At 41.2% G+C, this 23,443-nt stretch overlaps 1 protein-coding gene across 1 annotated transcript; it reads left to right on the plus strand.

The window, feature by feature from the left end:
- The first annotated feature begins 102 nt into the window (after nucleotides 1–102).
- Nucleotides 103–3,012, plus strand: BTG1 (BTG anti-proliferation factor 1). The gene is made up of 2 exons (XM_037389110.1): nucleotides 103–520; nucleotides 1,729–3,012. Exons 1-2 carry the CDS (start codon nucleotides 373–375, stop codon nucleotides 2,091–2,093), a joined length of 513 nt encoding a protein of 170 aa, XP_037245007.1. The 5' UTR covers nucleotides 103–372; the 3' UTR covers nucleotides 2,094–3,012.
- Nucleotides 3,013–23,443: the final 20,431 nt, after the last annotated feature.

Below are 23,443 nucleotides of genomic sequence, written 5' to 3' on the forward strand. Positions count from 1 at the left end.
CCGCCCCTCCGCCCGCCGTCATCATGGTGCGATCGCTCGATTGGCGGCGGCGCGCCCCCTGCGCCCTGACGCCAGTTCCGCCCGCCGGGGCTATAAGAGGCGGCCGTCGGCGGGCAGCTCCCTTCGCCCCTCGCAGCAGGAAATGCGGTGTGCGCTGCCGCGGCCGCCGCTGCTGCTGCCGCCGCCCCCCTGCCGCAGGAAGAGGAGGCGGAGGCTGCCGCCCCCGGGATGTGATCTGGGCTCCGCCGCCCGCTCCTCTCCTAGTTAGAGACGCGCCGCCCCCGCGCCCCGTCCCGCTCCGCTCGCCCCGCGCCCCGTCCCGTCCCAGCGCCGGCCGCCCCGGGGAGCTGGCTACCGCCCGCCGCCGCCTCCATGCATCCCGCCCTGTACACCCGGGCCAGCATGATGCGCGAGATCGCCGCGGCCGTGGCATTCATCTCCAAGTTCTTGCGGACCAAGGGGCTGATGAACGAGCGGCAGCTGCAGACCTTCAGCCAGAGCCTGCAGGAGCTGCTGGCAGGTGAGGGCGGTGCGGGCGCGGCGGGAGCCGCTCCCCCGCTCCGGCCGGGGAGCCGCGCTGCCCCTCGGCCGCGGGGCCGCCAGCCCGGGTCGGCGGGGTGTGGGCGGCACCTCCGACCGCGGCAGCTCCGTGGCCGGGGCGGCGGAATGGGAGGAGGGGAGCCGAGCGGCCCCTCCGCAGGGGCAGGTGCGGGGGGCGAGCGGGGCTCCGCGGCCGGGGCTGGCCCCGCCGGGGACTCTCCGCGCCGAGCCGGCCCGGGGCGGGGGCGGCTGGAGAGGGCTGTGAACAAAAGGGGCTCGGGCGTCGCGCAGGCAGCCCCCCCGGCTCCCCAAATAAAGGTTTCGGAGCAGCCCGACATCGGGCTCCGCTCCAAGGGCTCAGACCGCCCGGTTTCCAGAAGGGGAAAACCCCCCGAAGTTGCTTTTTGTGTCAAGTAAAATTCAGCGACGGACGATGAGTCTCGGTTCCCCTTTCTTCTGGAAGCATCTCATGGCCACCCGACAGCCCCAGTTAGGATCAAATGCCGAGCGTTTCTTCGCTGCCCTGCGGGTTTTTTAACCCCGACCCTGTAGTCCCAGTGCGCTTGATGGTGGCTACACGTAGCCTCGGAACGGTCGGGTTTTGGGGGGGGATAAAACTCCAAAGGTAAGTGAAGTTGCCTGTATTCCGCCCTGGAAATCGGGCTGGGAAGAGCAGTGGGGAAATACGCCTTGAGTCTGCGTGTAAACACAGCCCGGCTCCTTCCCTAGTTATTTTTGTGTGCTCTCAAGAGTGTGAGGAGCTAAGCATGGGGGGGTGATCTCAAGAGAGTGCTGGAAAGGTGTGGGGTTTTTTTTTTGCTTTTTTGCTTCGTGGAGTTATGAGACCCTTGAGTTTTTCTGCTATGTATATAATCGGTTCTGTATTTTTATATTCGTTTCTGTGAGTGGCAGGAAGTTGCGTTTCACTCCTTTCAGATGGCGAACACTGTTCACTGTATATGGTGGCACTGAACAGTAACTTTGTATGCAAGTAGTTCCCAAGGGGCACTGCACTTCGGCAAGCAGTCAGCAAAAATAAAGGCTCTAATGGCTTTTCAGGTCACTGGATGCTAAAGTAATAAGCTTTTGAACATTGTTGAGGTGTGAAATTTGCAAGAGAACAATGATCACTGCGCATCTTTTTGAATACAGAATTAAGGAGGATAATCTTTTTTCTTTGTTTTATAGAACATTATAAACACCACTGGTTCCCAGAAAAGCCGTGCAAGGGATCAGGTTACCGATGTATCCGGATCAACCATAAAATGGATCCTCTCATTGGACAGGCAGCACAGCGTATTGGATTGAGCAGTCAGGAACTGTTCCAGCTTCTTCCGAGCGAACTCACTCTATGGGTTGACCCGTATGAAGTGTCTTACCGTATTGGAGAGGATGGCTCAATCTGTGTGCTGTATGAAGCTGCACCAGCAGGAGGTAGCCAAAATAACACCAACGTGCAAATGGTAGACAGCAGAATAAGCTGTAAGGAGGAACTTCTCTTGGGCAGAACTAGCCCTTCCAAAAGCTACAATATGATGACTGTATCAGGTTAAGATATAGTCTGTGGATGGATCACCTTAAAATGGATGGATAAATTTGGTTTTTACTTTGGGTGGGCACCTCTGGGGATGGATTATGGAATTTAAACCATGTCACAGCTGTGAAGATCTGGCACACGTTAGAGTGGTATACTTTAAAGTGACAGTGCCATAGTTTGGACAGTACCTTTCAGTGATTTAATAGCCTGTGAGTCAAAATGATCGCAACTTGCTAGGGAGTGAAGAAGATTTAGGAAGGGTCAGTTTCTCCCAGACATCTTACTTAATTTCTACACCAATTTTCAACCCCAATCTGTATTTATAAAGTGATTCTCTGCAGTAGGTCTTGCAGAGTAAATTTGCACTATTACATTTATTATTAGCATTTTTGGCAGCTCAGTAACAAGACTTATTGTTATGAACACCATAGTACTGGAAATCTTATTTTTCAGACTTTTACCTAGCACTTACAAATATGTATAAATGTACATAAGATAAACTAGTAAGTATGACCTGGGGAAATGGTCAGATCTTTACATTGGCCTCAGAAGTAGCAAGTGATCAGAATCTGCCATGGCAACAGGCTTTAAAAAGACCATATAAAGACACTGTCTGAACTGTGGTGTTAGCACCAGCCAGCTATCTGTACATTTGCTAGCTTGTAGTTTTCTAAGATTGAGTAAACTTCTTATTTTTAGAAAGTGGAGGTCTGGTTTGTAATTTCCTTGTTCTTAATTGGGTAAAAGTCTTTTCCACAAACCACCATCTATTTTGTGAACTTTGTTAGTCATCTTTTATTTGGTAAATTATGAACTGGTGTAAATTTGTACAGTTCATGTATATTGATTGTGGCAAAGTTGTACAGATTTCTATATTTTGGATGAGAAATTTTTCTTCTCTCTATAATAAATTGTTTCCTATCTTGGCATTTTAATTAATCTCTTGTCGTGATTACATAGGATCAGTTAAACTATTTTTGTCTCACAGTAGAGATGAAATAGGTACTATAAAGGCTTAATGTCAATGGCACCCTGATGCTAGGGAACACTTGGTGCAGACGTGGATTAACGAAGACCTCATACATAGATGCTTGGGAAGTATAGGGAAACACAATGATGTACATGTCACTTTAAACCTTTTAAAGTCAGTCAATGTGGAAATAACTCCAGGCCCCATAATTCCAGGATATGAGGAAAAGGTACAGAAATAACATCCACCAAAGATGACTTGAATAAATCCAGAGGATTAAAGTTTACTTGGCTTCCTGATGAAGGATATAGCAGACCTAAATGTCCATTTTGACCTACTTGCTCACAAGTTCTCAGTTCTTCCCTGATGGATTCCCTGCTCCATAAGAGTTCCTGGGACAAGTGTCCCTTAGCCTTAAGAGCAGGTTAAGCACTCTACAGAAAAGGTTGCTCGCCTTTTGCTTTCTTCAGATGCAAGACTTTCACTTTAAAAATCATTAAGATGGGATTCAACAAAAGGTATGTAGATCTTTTTTCCCAAACTTAAAAGGCTGGCTGAGGCAAAGTGAGAAGCCCATACTTATATGTGTATTCAAAGTTAATGAATGATGTGGAGATGTGATTCACTTAAGCACCACACTAATGCCATTTGTATACAGCACAGTGGTTAGTTACACTTGAGAGAAATTCCTTACCACTTTATTTGCACTTGTTAAAGTGCTGGAGTAAAACTCAAGAACTTTCCATTCCTTATCTCCTGTGTACTTTGTTCTGTGAGTGTTTAATAAAAGGCCTACCCAACTTGGTCAGTTGAGAGCTGCTGCTGCTCTGAAGGAAAATAATCATTACTTGCCACCTAAACTTGCTAGCTGTGGATGGAACTGAGCTTCAGGCTTGCCACGCATTGTGGCAGCTGCTGCTCCCCTATGAGCCTTTACAATGTGGTAATAGTAATGTGTCCTATCTCCAGTTAAAGTCTTTCAGTCTTCTGGTCTGTAATATAACTGATTATAGATAAGCAAAACATAAGACTGAACTGTCTAGGTTTTCTTTCCCACTGGTTTTCTCAAAGTTTAGCTTTACAAATACCATTTTTACCATTATCTGCATATGTATGTCAACATCAGTGCTTTAAATTGTTAAGGCTCCTCCAGCACTATGACTTTCTGGCGCAGGCTGGTGGAAGCGTAAGTGCTCGTGAAGCAGTGAACTTTAAAAGAGTTTGCTCAGTATGTGGAACTGGCAATAACAGATCTGTTACTAAAGGTTCAGAATGCACTTCCTTTAACAAGGTGTTAGCTTGTGATGTAGAGTCAAAATTTAGGCTCACATCTTGATACCTTAAAGATTCTACTGCTTTTAATATGATGCTTTCAAGTTAAGTCTGTAAGCAAGAGGTTTATTCAAGCAGGAGGAGTACTCAAAGACATTTCTATTGCATTACATGTCCACAGACAGCATAAGTGTATCTGAATAGAAAGAAAAACATTGAGCTTGGCTTCCTGTAAAGCTATATTAAACTTTCATGAAGCTTCCTGCTGACTGAGCTATGCTTGGTGTATCTTGGTGTTGCCTATAGTCTTTTCTGCTGCACAGTAAGAACAGCAGCAGAAAGGGTAGCTGTATGTTTCGTCTTTGACAATGAGTTATGCACATTATGAAAGCATCAGCTGTCAGTACTTTCTTTCTGATAAGCATAGCTTTGCAAGGCAGCAAGTATTCCATCTGTGAGGCTGGCATGTGATGCTGAACCAGGAATGAGCCTGCTCCCTTAGATGGTTAATATTTCAGTCCTTTTATGGTAGGGTGCTTTCATTCATGGCATAATTTTTAACTGCAGCTGTAACGAGTAATTGGTGCAACCTGTGTCCTCAGAGTTGTTGGGATTTCTTCCAGCTGGAATTTAAACATACCCCAATGTGCACACAATGTGCCCTTGTCTCATTTTGAAGGTACTTAGTATACTGTGGCAGCGGGGCACAGGAAGGACTCCTGAGAGAAATGGAGTGTGTCTCTAAGTGGAGGCTGTTGCCAATCCTGTGTTTTGGTGCAGGTAGAACAAACAATGCACTAACTTAAATGCTTGCCACCTTTCAATTTCATTTCAGGAGCCATTGTGAAACCAGCAAGGCTTTTATTTTAACATAGGTATTAGAGATGAGAGAGCACATTCGAGACCTGCTTGCCCAGTGCACGTTAGTTAAATTAGTTGGACTTCTTTCTAGTTGGACTTCTTTCCTTGTGAAGCACTGAATAATCCTGTTGTTCTGTTGGTGTTCTGAGGGCAGGCTCAGTCATACACAGCTTGAACGTTACGGCTCTTAGACTGACGGACCAGTCTGCTAAGACTTGTTGACCATTCAGTGACTGTCTTTATAAAATGTACAAATTGCCTTCTAGTCATTTTGCCAGGTGAGCAAATGATTCCTCTTCTCACAGCATGTTCCCCCATTATGCTGTATGTGGCATCAGGTCCTATGCACTCAAATTTGCTTTTGTATTTCGTGTTCGGTAATGATGCTCGTCCTATACAGACTTGCATGTACCCTGTAAGAATCTCTGTTCTGTTCTCTTTGTAGTTGTGTAGGTTTTTTCCTGCTTATTCTGGAGACGTACGTCTGGCTTAAGCAGTCATTCAGACCACGCTCTTTTTCTTGATCTTAAGGCCATGCTTAAGTCTGATTAGAGATGTGAAGGCTTTCATTCAAATACTAATAATGCTGATTTTAGTTTTCTACTTTTCTGCTGACTCTGCAAAGATTTTGGGTAGATTGTGTATGACGGGCCTCATCGCACCATGGGATTTTCTTATTGGTTTGTTTTATCGGTCTATGTGAGAAATTGGAAATAACCTACGTGAGGCACTCTTCTGATGTGAAAATACCATCACCAGCTTCTACTTTTGTTGTATCTCATATTGAATCAGTTCATAGGATGAAAAAAGTCTCTCCTATTCATCGCTAAAAAGAGTCTTCTTGGATCAGAAGATCAAGTTGTGCTGTTTTGTGTGATGACAGCTCTGAAGGCTAAATATTGCTAAAGCCTGTATGCTCTTGAATGCCTTCAGTTTAAATGGATAAAAGAGTAGCTTCAGAGGTGATTTAAAAGCAGGGGGAACTGTACCGCAACAGTAGGGCCTTACAAAACAGTTTACTGATGTGCAAACCATGAAGAATCTAGTTAATGCTCCTGGAGTGGTTGGTTCGTGCTGATGCTTGTAAACATTCCTGTCACCAAGTTAAGCAGATGTCACTGAACATGAGCCCTAAATACGCATAAGGTGTCCCAGTTAACCTTGCTTGCTTATGCTGGGAGAATATGTTCTCTTGTTATTGTGCAGGTTAGTAGTGAATAAAATGAAGAACATTGCTGCTTTTCTTTTTTGTGTATCTATGTAAAGCTTATTTCTGAATTTCCATAAATCAAGTAGCACTCTATTTTCCAAAGTTTCCTCTACTTGATGCCATCGTTTTTAGGGGAAATAGTTTATATTGGCAAGAGCTGCCACTTGACTGAACAACATTAAAGCTGTTTTTAGTTTAAAGAGTGAAACTTACATAGACGGGAGATAAATAGCTCTCCTAAAAAGGAATGTATATTTACACATTCTTGGTGTAATAGCAGAGGTTATTTTTACATGTTTCAGATTTACATTCCGATGTGAACATTGTGAAGCAGTGTGTTAATTCAGTGGCTTTCAAGGGTTGGTAGAGCAAGCTGGGCTTAGGCAGTAAATGCTGTATTAATGGTTAGCAGTGACAATTTCATCCACATAGGAATTGCAGGGTATAATTAACATCAATTGCTTTGACACTGTGCTCTTAATGTATGGTTTCAACCTTTCTTTCAGTAGCAGTTGGAGAATGCACTGTGACAAATTATTGCTGATACAAAGTAGGTCAACAGTAAAATGGCTGACTTGCCATAAATGAACAGATCTGAATTATTGTAATTTAATGTCCAGTGGAATTTTCTTAGTGGCCAAGTCTTCTATGCCCTTGTGTTTCTCAAGCATGAATCTTGTATACAGCTTTTCCTAACTCTTTATTTCCTAACCATTTGATATTTTTGTCCAAACAAGAAGGAACATTTCCTCCCAGCTGCTGGGAAGAAATCCACACGAGCAGTAATGCTGCACGCGTGACAGCAGAAACTTGCCCTTGTAGTGCCCAGTTCTGTGACTGCAAGGCTGGCAAGGAGAAATGACTTGCAACTAAGAAAAACAAGTAAAATGCTGCATCCTTAAGTTCTGAGGTTTTCTCTACTGGAAGTGACCCATGACAACACAAGAGGAAGGGAAATAGGGATGAGATGATACTGGATGAGAAATCCCAGGCTGAGAGAATGTCGAGTATGTTTTTGCAGAGGCAACTATCTTTACCTTGTAATTCCTGTGATCAGCTACTCAGCGCCTCATCAAGGTTTGCAACAACGTTTTCAAGTTTTCTTGAGAAGTGTACCTTTATTTGATGCTTTTACCTCTCGGATATCAGGAAACGGCCTCTAGCTTAGCGGTTTCTCTGGGGCACTGTAAAAACCGATGTGATTGTTTTATGTGCTGATTATGTAACTGAATAAAACGATAAAGAAATGACTCTGTTAGCATTGTAAGGAACACAAGGGAGGAGAACTTCAGTGTTCTTGGAGCAGCCTTGAATGTATGCGAAGAGCAGAAGTGTCTAAAGTGCCCAACAACAGGGGGAGGGCTGGGGATGCTGCCCAGCTTTCACGGTAGGGTTCCAGACAGCAACACTTACCTAAAGGGCTATAACATGGAACTAAGGCTTGGATATAGCTTCTAACTCCAAGATCAACTTAAAGACAGATTTCTAGTATCAGTAGTATCATCTGCTGACATTGGCTGCAATTAAGAAATTCCGAGTGTGCCCTGGCTGTTCTGTGTTCTATAAAATTCAATTATTACTGCTTTTTCTAATCTGAGAACATGTAATAATTAGTGTCTTTGGACTTCTGCTGGCCACAGGTTAATTAACAAGTTTCTTGTCCTTTAAGAATAATACTGGAAGACAACATTCCTTCCATGCATTAAAGTTTAAACCAAGTTTTATTTGTATATACGCTGGGGCATATATGTAAATTTATTGTATAAATATACACACACATATTTAATTATTAGAGTCTTTTTCAGTGGGTCATAATGAAGTCCCTGCTTGCTGTGATTTAATTTGCAGGTCACTGCAGGTGTTCTGAAGATTGTTAAGTTCACGTAGATGGGGGAAAATTATCCTTCTCATTCACTTTTTGTGGCTTAATATGTTGGTATTAACAGGAACATGTATTCCTATTTTTCTCTTTCAATTTTCTGGATGTGACTTTGCAGCTTAACTCAATTTGCTAATCAGTGGAGCAGATTTTCAAGATTTACTGTAGAGTTTTAAAGCAATTGCAGAATATATGCAACATTTTAATCAACTTCACACCAGGCTGAAATGAAATACAGCTAAGATACTTTTAGAATCTCAATTGTATATTCATTCTAATACTTTATAACGCGGGAGAGGGATTTCTCTAATTTCTGGTAAGCAGTTGTCTGCACAATCAGCAAAAGATCCATTTTGGTTGAGCCTAACACCCTTCCCTAGATGGCTGCACCAGAACAGTTGCTTCTGTCTGGTAACATTCACATTCTACAGTACATAAATCAGAAATTTGTTTACTAGTGTGGAAGACACTGTATCATAATTGCAAAAGAAAACCAAGCTGCCTGTGTGATACTCCTAATGCTATAAAGTTATACTAGTGATCCTAACTAACCTTTGCAGTTCCACCTCTAAATTTAGCTTGTATTATAATAATCTCTTTTTTAACACTTAACCGCTTGCTTCCTTTGTCATTTACAGGCTATTGTTTAACTCCCCAGCTTGCAGTCAGGATAAGGTCATTCTGTTTTTAGACTTCAGATTGGTAGGGAAAAAATAAGGCAGTGGAAATGGCAATATCAGTCTGAATCATGATGACATTAAAGCGAATGATAAATTTAGTTCCATGTTTGTAAAGGATCTGTTTCTGTGTGATGAAGGTACCAGACTCTAAATTTTGATGATATTTATCATACTCCATTTGTTGTCTGGATATATTTTAACATGAGTGAGGCTTTTGTAATATAACTGAGAAAAACATGTTGCAGATATCAAAGTACTTTTCAGAAGGACAGCTGAACAGATATATCTGCTTGATTGTTTATCCAAATGTTCCTATGACTATCTTCAAAGATTGTTGCTTGCAGAATTGTCAAGTCCTTCATCATAGACAGGAGGACACTGCCTCTGAATACTGAAAGTGAGAGTTTCTGCGATTATTCCGTAGAAAAATATGTGGGCGTCATTCAAATTTGAAATAGCTATTCGTAGAGTCTACTGATGTGAAAGTTCATTCCACACCAAGCCGATATGTATACAAAACGTCTCCTAAACTATCAAACTGATGTTACCACATAACTAATTATGCAGTACGAATACGCTGATTTCCTTTTCTTGCCTGTTTTTGTATACCCCCTCCTATCTACAGGAGCATCCCTTTGTAAGTAGTTTACAATCAATACGAGGAAGACTGGAGTTCTAATGTGATGTGCACTTTTAAAATCTAAGACCCCAGCCTTTGCACTTTCCTAATTGTACCGTTACGAGTACCATGAAACCTTTTGACTTATTCATGTGAATGCGTCATATGCCCTTCAGTATTTTATGAGATCAAGTATGTGTCAAAAGCTTTCTCAGTGAAGCAGAAATGTGTTTTTTATTATTTCCATAGGCACTGGAAAGCACATTAAAATATTATTGACTGAAAAGAAACTTTCCTCTTTATTACTGTAGGATAGAGATAGTGAATAGACTGAAAAGAGAATGCTGCACACCTACTGCATCATGATCTCATTCTCAACATGATTGCTTCGGTGCTTGCCAGTTCCAATGTTAATGAGTCACACTCCAGTATGTGATTTGCTTAAAAGCAATAAATGTCAGCATTTTTTATTTACAATCTGCCTTTGAAGATTTGGAAGTCGTAACTTCAACACATTTTTTTCTACAACTGTGAAGCCTAGGAACTAGCTTTTACCTTTTTCTTTTAAATGAAAGATGAAAGCTTTGATGTATTGCTATGTCTGACCTAGCTGCAGCAGGTTAAGATGTGTATATATCCAAGCCCACTCCTTCCTCCACTTTGCCAGAAATTGCCATCCTGGTAGGTGGGGCAGCAGAAAAGGCTTTTCTGACTCTTGCTTAAAATTAGCTAAGTTGTTAGGGTTGGTAGATTTGTGTCATGTCAGACCACAATGCCCAAGACACAGTGGGAGCCTGGTGCTGCTGTCACATCTGCTGGGGAGCTGGCAGCCTCTGGCACACGGCTGGGGGTGTCAGGGACGTGGTGAGTTCATCGCCTGTATGTGTGAGCCCTGCAGGCTGCTGTTGTCACCTGGCTGCAAGGGCTGGGACGTGCGAAGCAAACAGAGTCATGCTGCAGTTTCGGGAAGGGGTCATGGATGATCTGGGGGGGAGAGGAGGAAGCAGAGAGAGCAAAAGACCAGACAAATAATCCATATGGTGAGTCAGTGGGAAAGAACTGAATGTAATTCCAGCCTAATAATGACTCATAGTCCCATTGTTTATAGCTCTTGAGAGAGTGTCTGATCATATGGGCTGTAATGCACACATTTATATGCTGTCCTTGAGGACAAATGAGAGAATTTACGGGGGGTAGGGGGAACCAACAAGCTTTTAATTTAGCTTACCTCTTTCTTGTGTATATTTGAAAGTTCCCATTTATTCTAAACCTCATTGCCCCAGGCTTCTATGCTAATAAGCCTGGCAAATTTTGCTTGTGAACTAAACATGTGATTGCTAGAAACCTTAGAAGCATTGTACAGCTGCTTTTAAGACACCTACAGGAACGTGGGGTGCTGCTCTGCAGCCTTCACACTACCTGCCCATTAGGTAGCATGGCGGCGGTACTTTGGGAAACTGACTTTGCACATTCAGAATTCAGTCGATAATCTTATCCCTCATCTTCATGGTCTTTCAGTTTGGTATGTGTTTGACTGCCTCCACTGTTACTATGTATTGCTCAAGTCCAAGATAAATGGCAGTGCTGATTTGCTGGAATTAGGTTCTCAAGTGATTATTTTCTCGGCGGCCTGCTTTCCAGATGTAGCTGTAGGCAGTGTGGATCCAGCCTGGGCTGCAGATAACATAAGATCAGCGTCCAGAGGAGCTGCAGTGGTGTAGAAGGCAGTTGCTCTATCGGTGGTGGTGGGGTGTAATATGAACTGCAAGAAGGCCTTTTTGGCTAAGGATTTCTAAAGAAAGAACCCTTTTCACTGGAAATTTTTCAGGAAGAGGTAACTGCAGTTGGGTGGCTGTCCCTCTGCCTCACGTGAGAGCTGCACGCTGCCTCACTTCTTGAGAATGGTCAGGGTACTTAAAATATTTAACAGTTTGGTTGCTTACATGCTGCATGTATGTAGAGGTACATCCATGCAAATATACAAGAACCTAAATTATTGCCATGAAAGAAGAGATTGGGGTGGCATAAAATGTGTGAGAAGCTTCTGCAAATAACTTGGTATGGTTAAATGATTATTGTGTAGTATTTATGCAAAAAGTGGTGGACACAACTGAAGGAGGAAGGCACCCAGTGTCCTTTGGCCTGGAAATGTGGGAAGAACTCTTACATTTAGCCTTCTTACCCAAAGTTCTACCCTTTGGAGAAATGGCAATGAGAGGAGGGAACTGGAGAAACTGAAGGGTGGAAAGTCAAATGAAAGTCTGAAGTTAAGGCATGTTAAGTCTCATTACACAATGCTCAAGCCATGAACAAATGTCCTTTTCTGAACTGTGACATAGGTGCCATCTGTTTGAGTTGGAATTAATTTGGTTGCTTTTTATCAGGAGTTGGAGAGACTGATCCACAGGTGAAGAAAATACTTCCAGGAGGCTTGTTACCTCTTGGCCCTGGATCCAGCTGAGAATGTCTCTCTGTGGCCTGTTGGTTTCTCTCTCCCGATATTAGTTCTTTCCAGTCTTCTCCACACCTAAGTCTCATATCTTTCTTAGCCTTTCCTGATGGCTGATGAAGAGAAACAGACACTTCATGGGAAAATCCTCAAAGTGATTTCAGTGTGCTAGCCTAGAGGGGATGTGCTCTAGAATAAGCACCAGCTTCTCTTCTTCATATACAGAGGGAGCTTGCTGAGATATCAGTGACTCCATCTAGTCTGGTGAGTCTCACCTGCTCCTTCTGAATGGTCCTACATTTGATTGTTTAATGTGCTTTAACTTGCAGTATATTGTAACTATTTTATTAACTCCTAACACCTCAAATGAAGAATAGCTTACTCTGCTCACATGTTCATTTTGAAATCCACTAGAATTGCCGTACCTTAGAGCAATCATTAGCAGTAAGTTTCCTGAATTTCAGGAACATGTACTCCTGTAGTTGGAATGGTGAAAACTTATTTCTAGGAAGTTGCAAGGGGTTGGTTCATCCCATCGCAGCTTCCCATGCTCTGTGCCTGTGGGCATTCACACTTTTCCCCAGGGAATTTTGTACTACATGCGTATTTACATGAATTATTTTCTTGATATAAAGAAGAAATAAATATTTCTGTCCTCATCTGATGCTGCTCTCAGTTTTCAAAAGTCGGTTCCCAAACACAAGAGGCCACATTCTGTCGTTTAGTGTCAAAGTAAAATGGCTTGTTTGAAAGCACTGGATTCACTTTGGATTGATGTCAATGTAATTGCTAATCAAGTTAAGCTCGCTAAGCATAAGACTGGACATTTTAAGTGCAGGTTCCTTGAGCAAAGAGTGCTCTAACAGGACTTAAACAGACCCGTGTTTTTTTGTTAGCTACATCAAGTTTACATGTAAAACACACCAGAGTAGGCTGGTTTTGCTCTAGCTGCCAGGCAGCAGCCCCAGGTTGTGTGTGGGACCCAGCTGGACCCCTGCTCTTGGGTGGCAGCTGTTGTGGGTGTAGCTCTGCCAGGTGGGGTGTAGCCCCAGTTCAGCTGTGTGGGGTTTGGGCAGGAGTATCAGGCTGGCAGCAAACAGTTTGAGGAATCACAGGGTGGACAGTGTCTCTGCTTTTTTCAGGTGGCATTGCAGGCCCAGAGGAATAGGAAAGCATTGTCTGATAGTGGCTGCCAACGTGCAAAGGATGTACTCTCACTGCATCCCGAGGAGTGCCTGTCAGTTTAACGTGGTTGCTTTTCTCAGTCGAACCCCACTGGGTGATAGGTGCTGCCGGCAGCACTCTGCAGTCTTGCAAAGACTGCTTGCGGCATTGGAGTATTTTTCCCAGTACTACTGCTGGCTTCTTGGGAGATCTTATGGGAATAAAATGGCATTACTTTTATGTAGTAGCTGAAGATCACATGCCTGTTTACTTTTTGTAACCCGCTGGTGGAGGTGTCAACAGTTAACCATAAACAATCAGAATTTAAAACTGATTATTCTTACGCAGTTCCAGATTATCGCTGTCTTTGTCTTCTCAGACATCCACTTCTGCAGAAGAAGGGTATGCTGCTGCCAGGCTTTGGGGCTCTGAAATCCAGAAGGGCAGCTGGGGAGCCAGGGCAACTCTAACATCATTGTTATGAAATAGTGAAGGAAGTTTTGGAAGCGACAGGGTATGCCCATATGTTCTCCTACTTTAGGAGACTGCTAACACTCTCCTAAAGGGCTTGTTTTCTTTCTGCTCCATGAAACTAGGAGGATGGTCATATTGAATTGGCATCATGTGGAACAGGGCTGTCTCACAGCATGGAAGATGCTTACTCATGACAGGGAAATGCAGCCAGGTCACTAAAGGAGCAGAGAGCAATAGATAACACTTTTAGAGGTGTCCCTTTTTTAGATGGTGCACCGAACTCCACTTTATCTTTTGTTTAATGTGTTGTAAATAAGGCTGCCTCCTATTGCTGTTTATCAGCCTGGCTAAAACTTCTAAGATCAACGACAGTGAAAAGGAACAGGCAGTGGGCTCATCTTCACAGTAGCACACAAACCTGCTGGCTTTCATTGTTTCTCACAAGTTTTTTACGTGTTTCCTTTAAATGGTACAAGCGGATCTGTTTTTATCTTGCACTGTGCATTTTATTGCACAATGGTATTTAAAAATCACCTTTCAGCTGAATGTTTAGATATTCAGTGGCTGCACAAAACCTTGCTATATCATACTTTTTGCATGGTGATCCATTAATATGGTCATGGAGTGAATTCATCCCACTTGTAAATAAACACACTTAGAAATAAAAAAAAAATGTGGCTTATTTTGTTTTGCTTTGTTTTGTTTTTCAAAGTTGCTATTCGGTATTGGCTTGCTGTCTATACTTGTGAATGCTAGCAGACTGTTTTAGTTAAATCCACTAAAAACTTTTTGAGTCGATAATGCCATTCAGATTACACAGAATAGGTTATTGTTACCGTGGATTAGAGGGAAAGATGCTGTTGTTCGCTGCAAATGGATTTCCTCTGTGCATGCAGCAATCTAGGAGTGAGTTGTGGCTTAATTTTTTTTAGATTGAGTCTGCTCTCAACAAAGAACATTCCCAGGCTCTACTTGATTTCAGAGAGAAGAAGATTTGTCCCTTGGTGCTCCAACATATAGAGCTTTCATTTGTTTGGATGTTTTTTCCAGTCATAATAGCTTTGTTAAGAACTGTGTAACGTATCACAGAACACAATAAATGGAGTAGAACTGCCTGTTCTCAGAAAGACCGTCAATGGAGACTCATCACTGAATGGAAATGTTTCCAGTCAAGTTCTGCAGGGACCAGCACTGCAAAAGTGCTGTTAAGGATTTTCATTAGTGTTTTGAAAATCCATATAAAATCTCTGCTCTTAAAATGCCTATATGCCGCAGTTTGGAGGAGCAAAAAAGGACAATAAAGTGCTGATACCGAGTAATCTATATTGCTTGACAAGCAGTCCATTTATGTTATATTTGACCTTATTGAAACATATTCAAAGTCATTCTTTCACTTAGGAGTGAGAAATACAGGTCCTCTGTCTATGCGATGGGAAGCTATGGAAGCTATGTCCAGTGGCTAGAATGAATTTGCGGCTTGGCAGATGAGGAAGAGTAACAGCTAATAGCACAATGTTAGGGCAGAAAGTGAGACCCTTGGGTGTCTAACAATTGGGGGAAGGAAAGGTCTGATTTTCTTTGAAATGTGGCATGGCGAATGCTAGGAAACTACTTATTGTGTTGGTGTCAATGTTGGTGTAAGGACTTCAGAAAATGGGGAGAGAGCATAGAGGTGCCATGAGAATGACATGAGGGTTGAAAGAGTTCCTTAGCTCTCTGTCCTGGTTAGCATATCAAAAGGACAGGACTGAGAAGCCAGTTAAAAGCCTGAAGGAACTTCCCAGCATCAAATACTGGGTGACCAAGAACCCTACAGCCTTATGGAGAGGGAGCTAATGAGAAGTTTGGGAAATGCCTGAATCCAGGCATTTTTTTGGTTGTACATTACACATTTGTCACAAAGAGGGTCTGACCTTCAAACAGCCCACCAAAGGAACCAAGGGCCCTATTTCCTGATGGCTGCAAATCAAGACCATGTGACTTTCTGGAAGGTATATTTAGGTTAAACATAAGTTAGTAGGTTTGTTATTAGAAAAACTGGATGAAATGTGGAAGCCTGTGCTATATGAGGTTAAATCAGTAGAGCAGTTAATAAAAAATATTAGCTTATTAACCTTTTTTTTTTTTTTTTGTCCTTAAACTCTGAGTCTACAAATATGTAAGCTTCTATATTTTGGCCATTTTCTAACTTTTCCCTGCATTCCCTGAGCTGTAACTGGCCATACCATGCCGTCTTGGTAGTTCATTCTTTGTATATGGGTCTAAGATTCATTAAAGGTGTGCAGATGTTTTTGTACCTTCTTCCCAAGCTGTGCCTTATGCAGCTGCCCTGACAAAAAGACCCACCCCTCTTATATATTCTATAAGAGCATTTAGGAATCTTTTTCTTAGAGGGGAAGAACCCTCCTTCCATTAACATCAATGAGGCGTACACGTTTAGAGACACTTCCTTTGTTTTCAAGGATCACTATGTTTTCAGCTCTGATTCTTTAGAAAGGTTGCATGATTAAACAATCTATAGATACCTTTAAACTATGCCTTTTAAAATACTTGGTGTTGCTTCACTTTTCTGGGTGTAAGCAAGCCCTCTATTACTATGGAAGTAAAGGAATGGCAGAAAACTTCTGCTCTGGGCAGACATAAAGTAGCATACAGATAGTAATGTGAAAATGAAGTCTTTTGTATGTTCACCTGAACTGGCATAGGAAGCCTGGAGGAAGGAGAGAGGTGCTCAAGGAATCTGAAAAGCAAAGGTGCTTTTCCTGCTTCTCTGATACTACTGTTGAAGTTGTTACCATTCAAAAATAACATTTTCATTGCTTTGATGCTTGTTTTTTGCTTATGTTATCATTTTGAGCTACCTGTTTAGTGAATTGAGGATAAGGTAAATACAAAAGGGAAACAAAAATATGCCCAGGGTTTATATAGGAAAAGTAACTGAATGTCTACAAGACACAGTTGCTTCAATGCATGTTTAAACACATATTAAAGTCCCAAATGCATCTCACAGGTGCAGAGCATCAGTTGCCACTTCATGGAGGCAAATTACTTACTTGCATCAGATTCCTTGTGGCTTTTGGCCCTCGCTGTGATAAGTACAATATTTCAGAATGGACCACAGTATTGAAAGACGGAAGCTTGGTCTTGTCTTTTATTTTCATAAGTACATTAGCGAAGAGAAATAAAAAAGGAAATTGTGCTCTAACTTGTAGGAGGAGAGGGTCCCCCAAGCAAGGAATATGTAAGTTCAACAGATGTGCTTGAAAAGCAGTAGCATTTTGCATATGTTGACCAAAACACAGTATGGTCAGCTGTAGGGGACAGGAGAGCAGCACAGGTAATCCAGCTGTCTCAGCTGTGGCATATATTTCTTACTTCAGCAGTTACAGAACTCATGTTTGGTTTCTTTTTGCTTAAGCGCAAATCCAGGCAAGAAGCCTAAATGGATGAGAAGCTTTTGTCTTCTACCTGGACCAACCTTGTTCTCATATTTTGTCAATCACTATTGAACAAATCCAAGTTCTTGTAACCTAGGCATTTTTGTAAGCTAGTCAGGTCCATGGAAATGATGCCTGTGTTCTGTCCTGCAGAAGTTGCTTTAATAAGCATATGATAGTTCTCCCTGCATTTTATTGTCATGATTGGGAAGCCGTTAATTTTGGAAATTTACAGCTGTGGTTGAGTTTAATATCAACATTTTATTAAGGCTGTCTGGCGGCTCAGAAATCACCTTATTTTCTTTGCCAGGAAATATAATAAAATTAAAAAAATGCTTTTGTATTTGTTTTCCTTAAATAAAAGATCCATAGAGATTTCCATCCGTTTTTGTGAAAAAGGCTACATGATATAGTTCCTGCAACATAGCGAGGGGAAGGAGGCTGAAGTGAAGGCCCTGGACATCCTTTCCTGTCCATACTCCTTGATACAAAATAATCACCTTTGCCCATGCTGGTGCATGTCTTTGTCCTGCAAGTGTAACAGTGGAACTAGCTATTTAAAAATAGGCTTAAACTTCAATACCAAAAGAGTTTGGTGTGCTTGACTAGAGGGACTTCAGGGACCTGAAAGCTTGTGCACTGCTATCTATCTTGGTCGTGAAAGAAGTGGCTTTGTCCTCTTAGAAACCACGATCCTGTGCTTTTTTGTGGCTCTTCCCACAGAAATGTGCCTTGGGAGCAGCCCTGGGGAGCAACGCCACAAATGTTACACCAGATTTGCTTCATCTGAGAGGCCAGGCTTGTTAGAAAGCTCCTTCTGTGGACAGCTTTATAGTTTCGCACCACTGTTGGGTAGCGGTGAGGAGCCGCTGGGAGAGGTGAATGCCAGAGAGAGCAACCAGCCTTGTACGTTCTTCTCCTGCATTACATTAACAGTAAACACGAATTTGCTGGTTTCTCAGGTTTACACAAGTGTTATGTTATAATAAATAATCTAAAGAATCAATGTTACTGAAATTGCCTATTCAGAGGTCAAACCACACAGTGGAAAAAAGTGTTTAAATTGCCCAAAAGCAAAATCCACTAAAATTCTTGCTGATTGTGAAAAGCTTTAGCAACTTCTGAATGAAAACCTCCTAAAATCAGAAACCTACATGGTCTGACAAACAAATGTGGAAAGTAAAGGTTTCTATGTTTCTGACTTCTCATTTCAGCTTGTCAGATTCATTCACTCACTTTACTCCAAATTTACAAAGCTATTGGTATCTCTGGAAAAGGTTTTAAAGTGGTTTATTTTTTATTTTGCAAACAAAGGGGAAAGAGATCTCAGCAACAAAATCTCAATTGTAATTTCACTTGTGTTCTCATAATTTTCTGTAAATCCCTAAAGAAAATGAAAAACTACTTCTTCATGTACTTCATAGTTCTTATAACCTGAAAATCAATTCAGTAAAGCTTATGATAGTTTTTCATCGCTGGCTTTCAGAGAGACTGTATTTTCACTCCACAGAGCTTAGTGTTAAAAGCTAATGGGAAATTTCAGTTATTAGTTAGTGATTTCTTTGTGTCACTACTAAAAGAGCAATTTTAAGTTTAATATACCTGCGCACCTTGTAGGACAGTAAATAAAAGAGCTGTCTGTTATCTTGTGTCCGAGTATGTTGTCAAAAATGTTAAGCCAAGGTCAAAATCTTAGTTTCAAGCTTAATACACTTTCGTTTGCCTTGTTCAAACACTATATATAGACTTATATCCTGCAAATGGTGGTGTAAGGCTCATTCCCAGGTCAGTCCTGATCAGTGAGTTAGGACTGGGGTCTACACACGGTATAACTCTTGCTCAAACTGGCACAGGAGGTAAAAGCAGAAATTTCGAGTCCTGGCAAAAGTTTTCCTCCTTTGCTTCATGTCTGTTCCTGATATCAGGTGGCCAGGGCACTGCCAATCAACCGTTCCCAAATGGAAACAGGAAAAAGGAAAATAACGTGATGGGCAGGGCAGGCTCTGGGGACTGCCAGGCTTTCTGGGTGGCTCCCGTGTGAGCTTAAACCTGCTGCAAACACAGCCACGCTGACCGAGCTGTGACACAGTGCAGGCTGCGGGGGTCTCTCAAAGGTGGTATTGCTGGTTCTTTTCTAATATTTTTAATTCCTGAAGATACAGTTAATCTGTAGGTACTGCCACTTCACATATATTTGTTGTTTAATTTTAGAAATGCTTGTGCACACAGATGGATGTTCTGAAAAATATGTTGACCATAAAGCACACCACATATAATGGTAAATAGAAGGAATGTCTAAACAAGGCTCAGGTTGTGTAGCAATATGTAAAAGATAGAAGAAGCAAAAAACTGCAGTGTGTAGGAATAGTTATGTTCCCTTAGAAGAGGGTGTATCTGTGTGTGCAGCAGTCAGATAGCTATCCTGCAAAACACGCTGCAAAGGGTTGTGCTGACAGCTAACTGCCTCCTGAGTGTGCATCATCCTGCAGTCTGCTACCCAACAAGGGCTTTAGGGCTTTTTTTTGTGTGTTGTTGGGTATTTGGGTTTTCCTTTGTATGTCCATGTGGGGATTTTGTTGACGTCTTATTCTCATGCAATGAATAAGTCAAGATTATCTGGCATTAAGACTTGGAAGAATATTTGAAAAATAAAAAATAGCACCTCAAAAATTCAGTCCTCCTGACACTGAAGCTGTAGACCACACACCCCCCAGATATAAATACACCAGGACAGTTAATAGCCTGTTGATGAGGCGTTCAGTGGGACACAGAAGGCTTAAGCTGAAGCCCTTCCATTAACCTCATGCCACCAGTGTCTTCTAGGACTGTGTGAAAACTGCATGAGTATGAAACATTAATTGGGAAATACTCACACTGTACATGGGGATTCAAACTATGAAGCTACTTTAGGGATCTCTCATTCATTTTGAATCAAATATTTATTCTGGACCTGAGAAACCATTGGTTTCTGAACATTTTATCAGAAGTAAGCCATTCCCATGGAAGTTTCCATTTGTATAAATTAACATTTTGTCCAGCGTGGAATGAGCTTCCAGTTTGCTATTATGCAGTGCTCTGCCATAGAGAGGTGTTTGTCAGCTGGTGTTCCAGTCCGGCGTCAAGGGGGATGACACATTCTTGGTCATCCAATATGATACTTGGACTCAGAAAGTTTTGGTCTACAAAGCATTTAGTTCATTTTCAGGTTGCTGATGGACTGGAGCTAGTTCACTTCCCTTGTCCTGATATCCCAATTTCCATTTGAAAATGAGAATACTGGTACTGATCTCATTCATACCATGCTTCAGAATCTACAGATGGAAATGCTACAGGTGTATTTTATCAATATAACTTATGCATATTCTAAGGCAATATTTTGCATTAATAAGATTCAAAGGTTTAGCTTTTCTAAACATTTAATTTTATTGGCACCTTTGAATAATTGAACCATATAGAAGAGGTACATCGTGTGGTTGTCTTGCTGTAAACAAGAACTTGATCCGTAGGACTTCACCGCTGATGTTTTGCTTGGAAAATGGCATAGGCTGTCCCAAAAATAGTCCTGTATGACTGAGTAGGCACCTGATTTGAGACAACCCTGTTGACTGTGACCTGCCCTCTAGAATCATAGCAGAGTTGTATGTCCGGTCCATGAATGTTGTCAGATTACTCTGTTTTCACTCATAGTGTTGTAGTTGTCTTTCCTCCTGTGAAGTACAGCTTTGGCTGGTGTGAAGGCATGAGGGGTGGGGAGTGCCCTGTCAGTTTACACCAACTGATGATTTTGCCTGATGATTTCCCTCTCCACCACTCTTGTATCTTGGGGTGACACCTTAGGGGTGCTGTTGATTCCAGAGCAGTAGCCCCATGCTAATTCATAAGGCCTTACGCAGACATTGGGCACTGAAGTATGCCATTACTGGACACTCTTCTTTCAATATGTAGTGATATTTTACCTATTTATGTCTGTTCCTAAAATTATAAGCATGTCCACCTATCTAATAAAAACCCCAAAAGGTATCTCTTTTATATTGCCACCAAAAACTTTCTGATTGCTCTATGCAAAAGTGATATGATTTAGTTTATGGTAAACCTGTAAAAAACATTGTTTTGGTTTGTTTTTATTTTTTTCATGTTGGCATCTACGTCGATGTTTTGTCTCTTATATTTTTTGTTTATGTGTCTGTTCTCTCCAGACACAGGTACTGTAGTTTTTAGGTATTGATTAGTTTTTCTTTCTCTCTCACAAAAAATCATGTTAATATGATCTCCTGCGGTTCTCTGTTGTTTACATAGTATTAGCACAGGGGAATACTACTTTCAGTTTGATACATAAAGCCCTCCTTGTCTCTTGTGCCTTTTGTCTGTAGGCTATTATGCATGTGACTAAAGCCATGCATGACTTGAGCAAATGTTTGAATAGGGTTCTTGTGCAGAAGGGCTGTATAAGCCATTAGGCGTACTCTCTTTAACTTGGTGATGAAAACATTGTGGTACATTTAGTGGCACAAAGTACAGTAAAATTGCTTTTGTGGCAGCAGAATAAATATTCTAATTTGGTTTTGTTATTGTGCACGTGTGTGTGCTGCATATTTCTGGCAAAATTATCAAGCAGGGCCAAGCATAAAAAGTGTTAAGGCTATTGGAGTTGTGATGTGAAAGCTGGGCTGAAAAGAGAAAAAAAAAGTATTGCTTTTTTCATTCTGAAATTTGAAATCAATGTTGTTCTGTCATTTTTGTGATCAGAGCCTTGAAATTTGTTAGTTGACGTGTGAGGCTGTTGCTAACCATCTTTTTTATTTATAAAGCTCTTTGTAAGAGCATTGTTTTCCTTTCCTCTCTATATGTGATGAATCCTATAATAGGGACTTGAATTTTTGCTGTGGGAATGTGAAAAACATTGGAAGCTGCTCTCTGCCAAGCTATTTCCTTAAGGATCCACTTTACATACTGCAAAATCAATGACCTGTCAGGTGTAGTTATGTGCCGTAGCAGTGATATGAGGTCAATCAGATGAAACCAAGGTATGTATTCCCAGCAGATCCCAGCTATCTATTTAACATTGTCAAACTAAATTTTCTTTGGTAAAGAGCATCCTCTTTCAGTTTCATTTGTTTCTAGATATGACTAACTCTGAATTTGCATCTGTTTTATGAAATTCTAACAATAGAAAAAAAAAATATTTCATTTATTTTGCTTTGTCTTGAAATACTATATGTTTGCTATTTTATCTTTCAGCACAAACTCATGCTTGTTATATCCATTTGCAATTCTTCCTCCTCTAGAGAGTGTGTATTTCATACAATAAAAGAAACAAATATGTTCTTTGCTGTAATGGCAAGGTGGTATTTAATTAATCTATCTTACAGTAACATCAGTTTAGTGTCTCCTAAACACATAAGTAATTTCTTCGAAAATGCCACCTTACAGATATGGCACATTTCTTTTGTCTTGCAAGTCCATATTTGTGAAGCAAAAGATGTACAAATTGGGTCTGTAAATAAGTATTTTTACATGGAGTGGCTTCTCACTGTGTCCTGGAAAACCTGCATCTTACCAATGTTTAAAACCTTTTGATAACAGGAGAAATATTTTCTTAAAAGGGATTCAGGGTTTTCTTTTTTCTCCTAAATAAAATGGAAAAAAAATTCTGTTAGGCTAGTGATCGAGAACTGCCAGGCATTAAAAACAAACACATTTGGTACACTGTGTACTGTATACAGCATATCAGTGCAGCAGCACTTTTAGCTACTGTGTATATCTAGTTGAAAGCAGGAGACATTAACGATAACACAGATAAATAACAGATTAAAAATGCATTTCTCAAATATATATATTACAAAAAAAGAAAGGAAAGTGCCTTTTTTTTTTCTTTTAAGAGGAAAAAAGAGACAATGAAGTAACAGGAAACTAAACCCAGAACTTTTATACATTTAAATGTATATATTAAAGATACCTCATTCAGAAATGCAGACATCTTGACTGAAGTTGCTGCAAGATTTTGTACGAAAAATCTGTTTTGTTTTCAAGATGTTGCAATTCTTCCTTAATTTGTTGTCTTGCTAAATATATTCTAAGAACTATAATTTAAGCATGTTAGTGTAAGTCTGCATTGTGATTCTTTTTTTCAGATATTTTGAAGTCATCTGTTGATTTTGTGTGCTGCCAGACCAGCGCTGAATCATTTCAACAACTGCACTTTATGTTTCAAAAGCATGTAAAAAATTACAGTTCTTCAGACAGAAGCAGCAGAGATCTGGTTCCATAATGGAGTGCTGGAAACAGAACACAAAGGTGGGATGTAAGAAGATACCCTCCTCCTTTAATGGGGAATAATTTGTAGCAGACCTA

This window comes from Falco rusticolus, chromosome 5 (assembly GCF_015220075.1).
Source record: "Falco rusticolus isolate bFalRus1 chromosome 5, bFalRus1.pri, whole genome shotgun sequence".
Lineage (NCBI taxonomy): Eukaryota > Metazoa > Chordata > Aves > Falconiformes > Falconidae > Falco > Falco rusticolus.

Bases quoted from the DNA above. Each gene is read 5' to 3' on its own strand.
- BTG1 (XM_037389110.1), top strand. From the start codon at position 373: ATGCATCCCGCCCTGTACACCCGGGCCAGCATGATGCGCGAGATCGCC. The intron at 521-1,728 runs GTGAGGGCGGTG...TTTGTTTTATAG, and splicing joins CCTGCAGGAGCTGCTGGCAG to AACATTATAAACACCACTGG.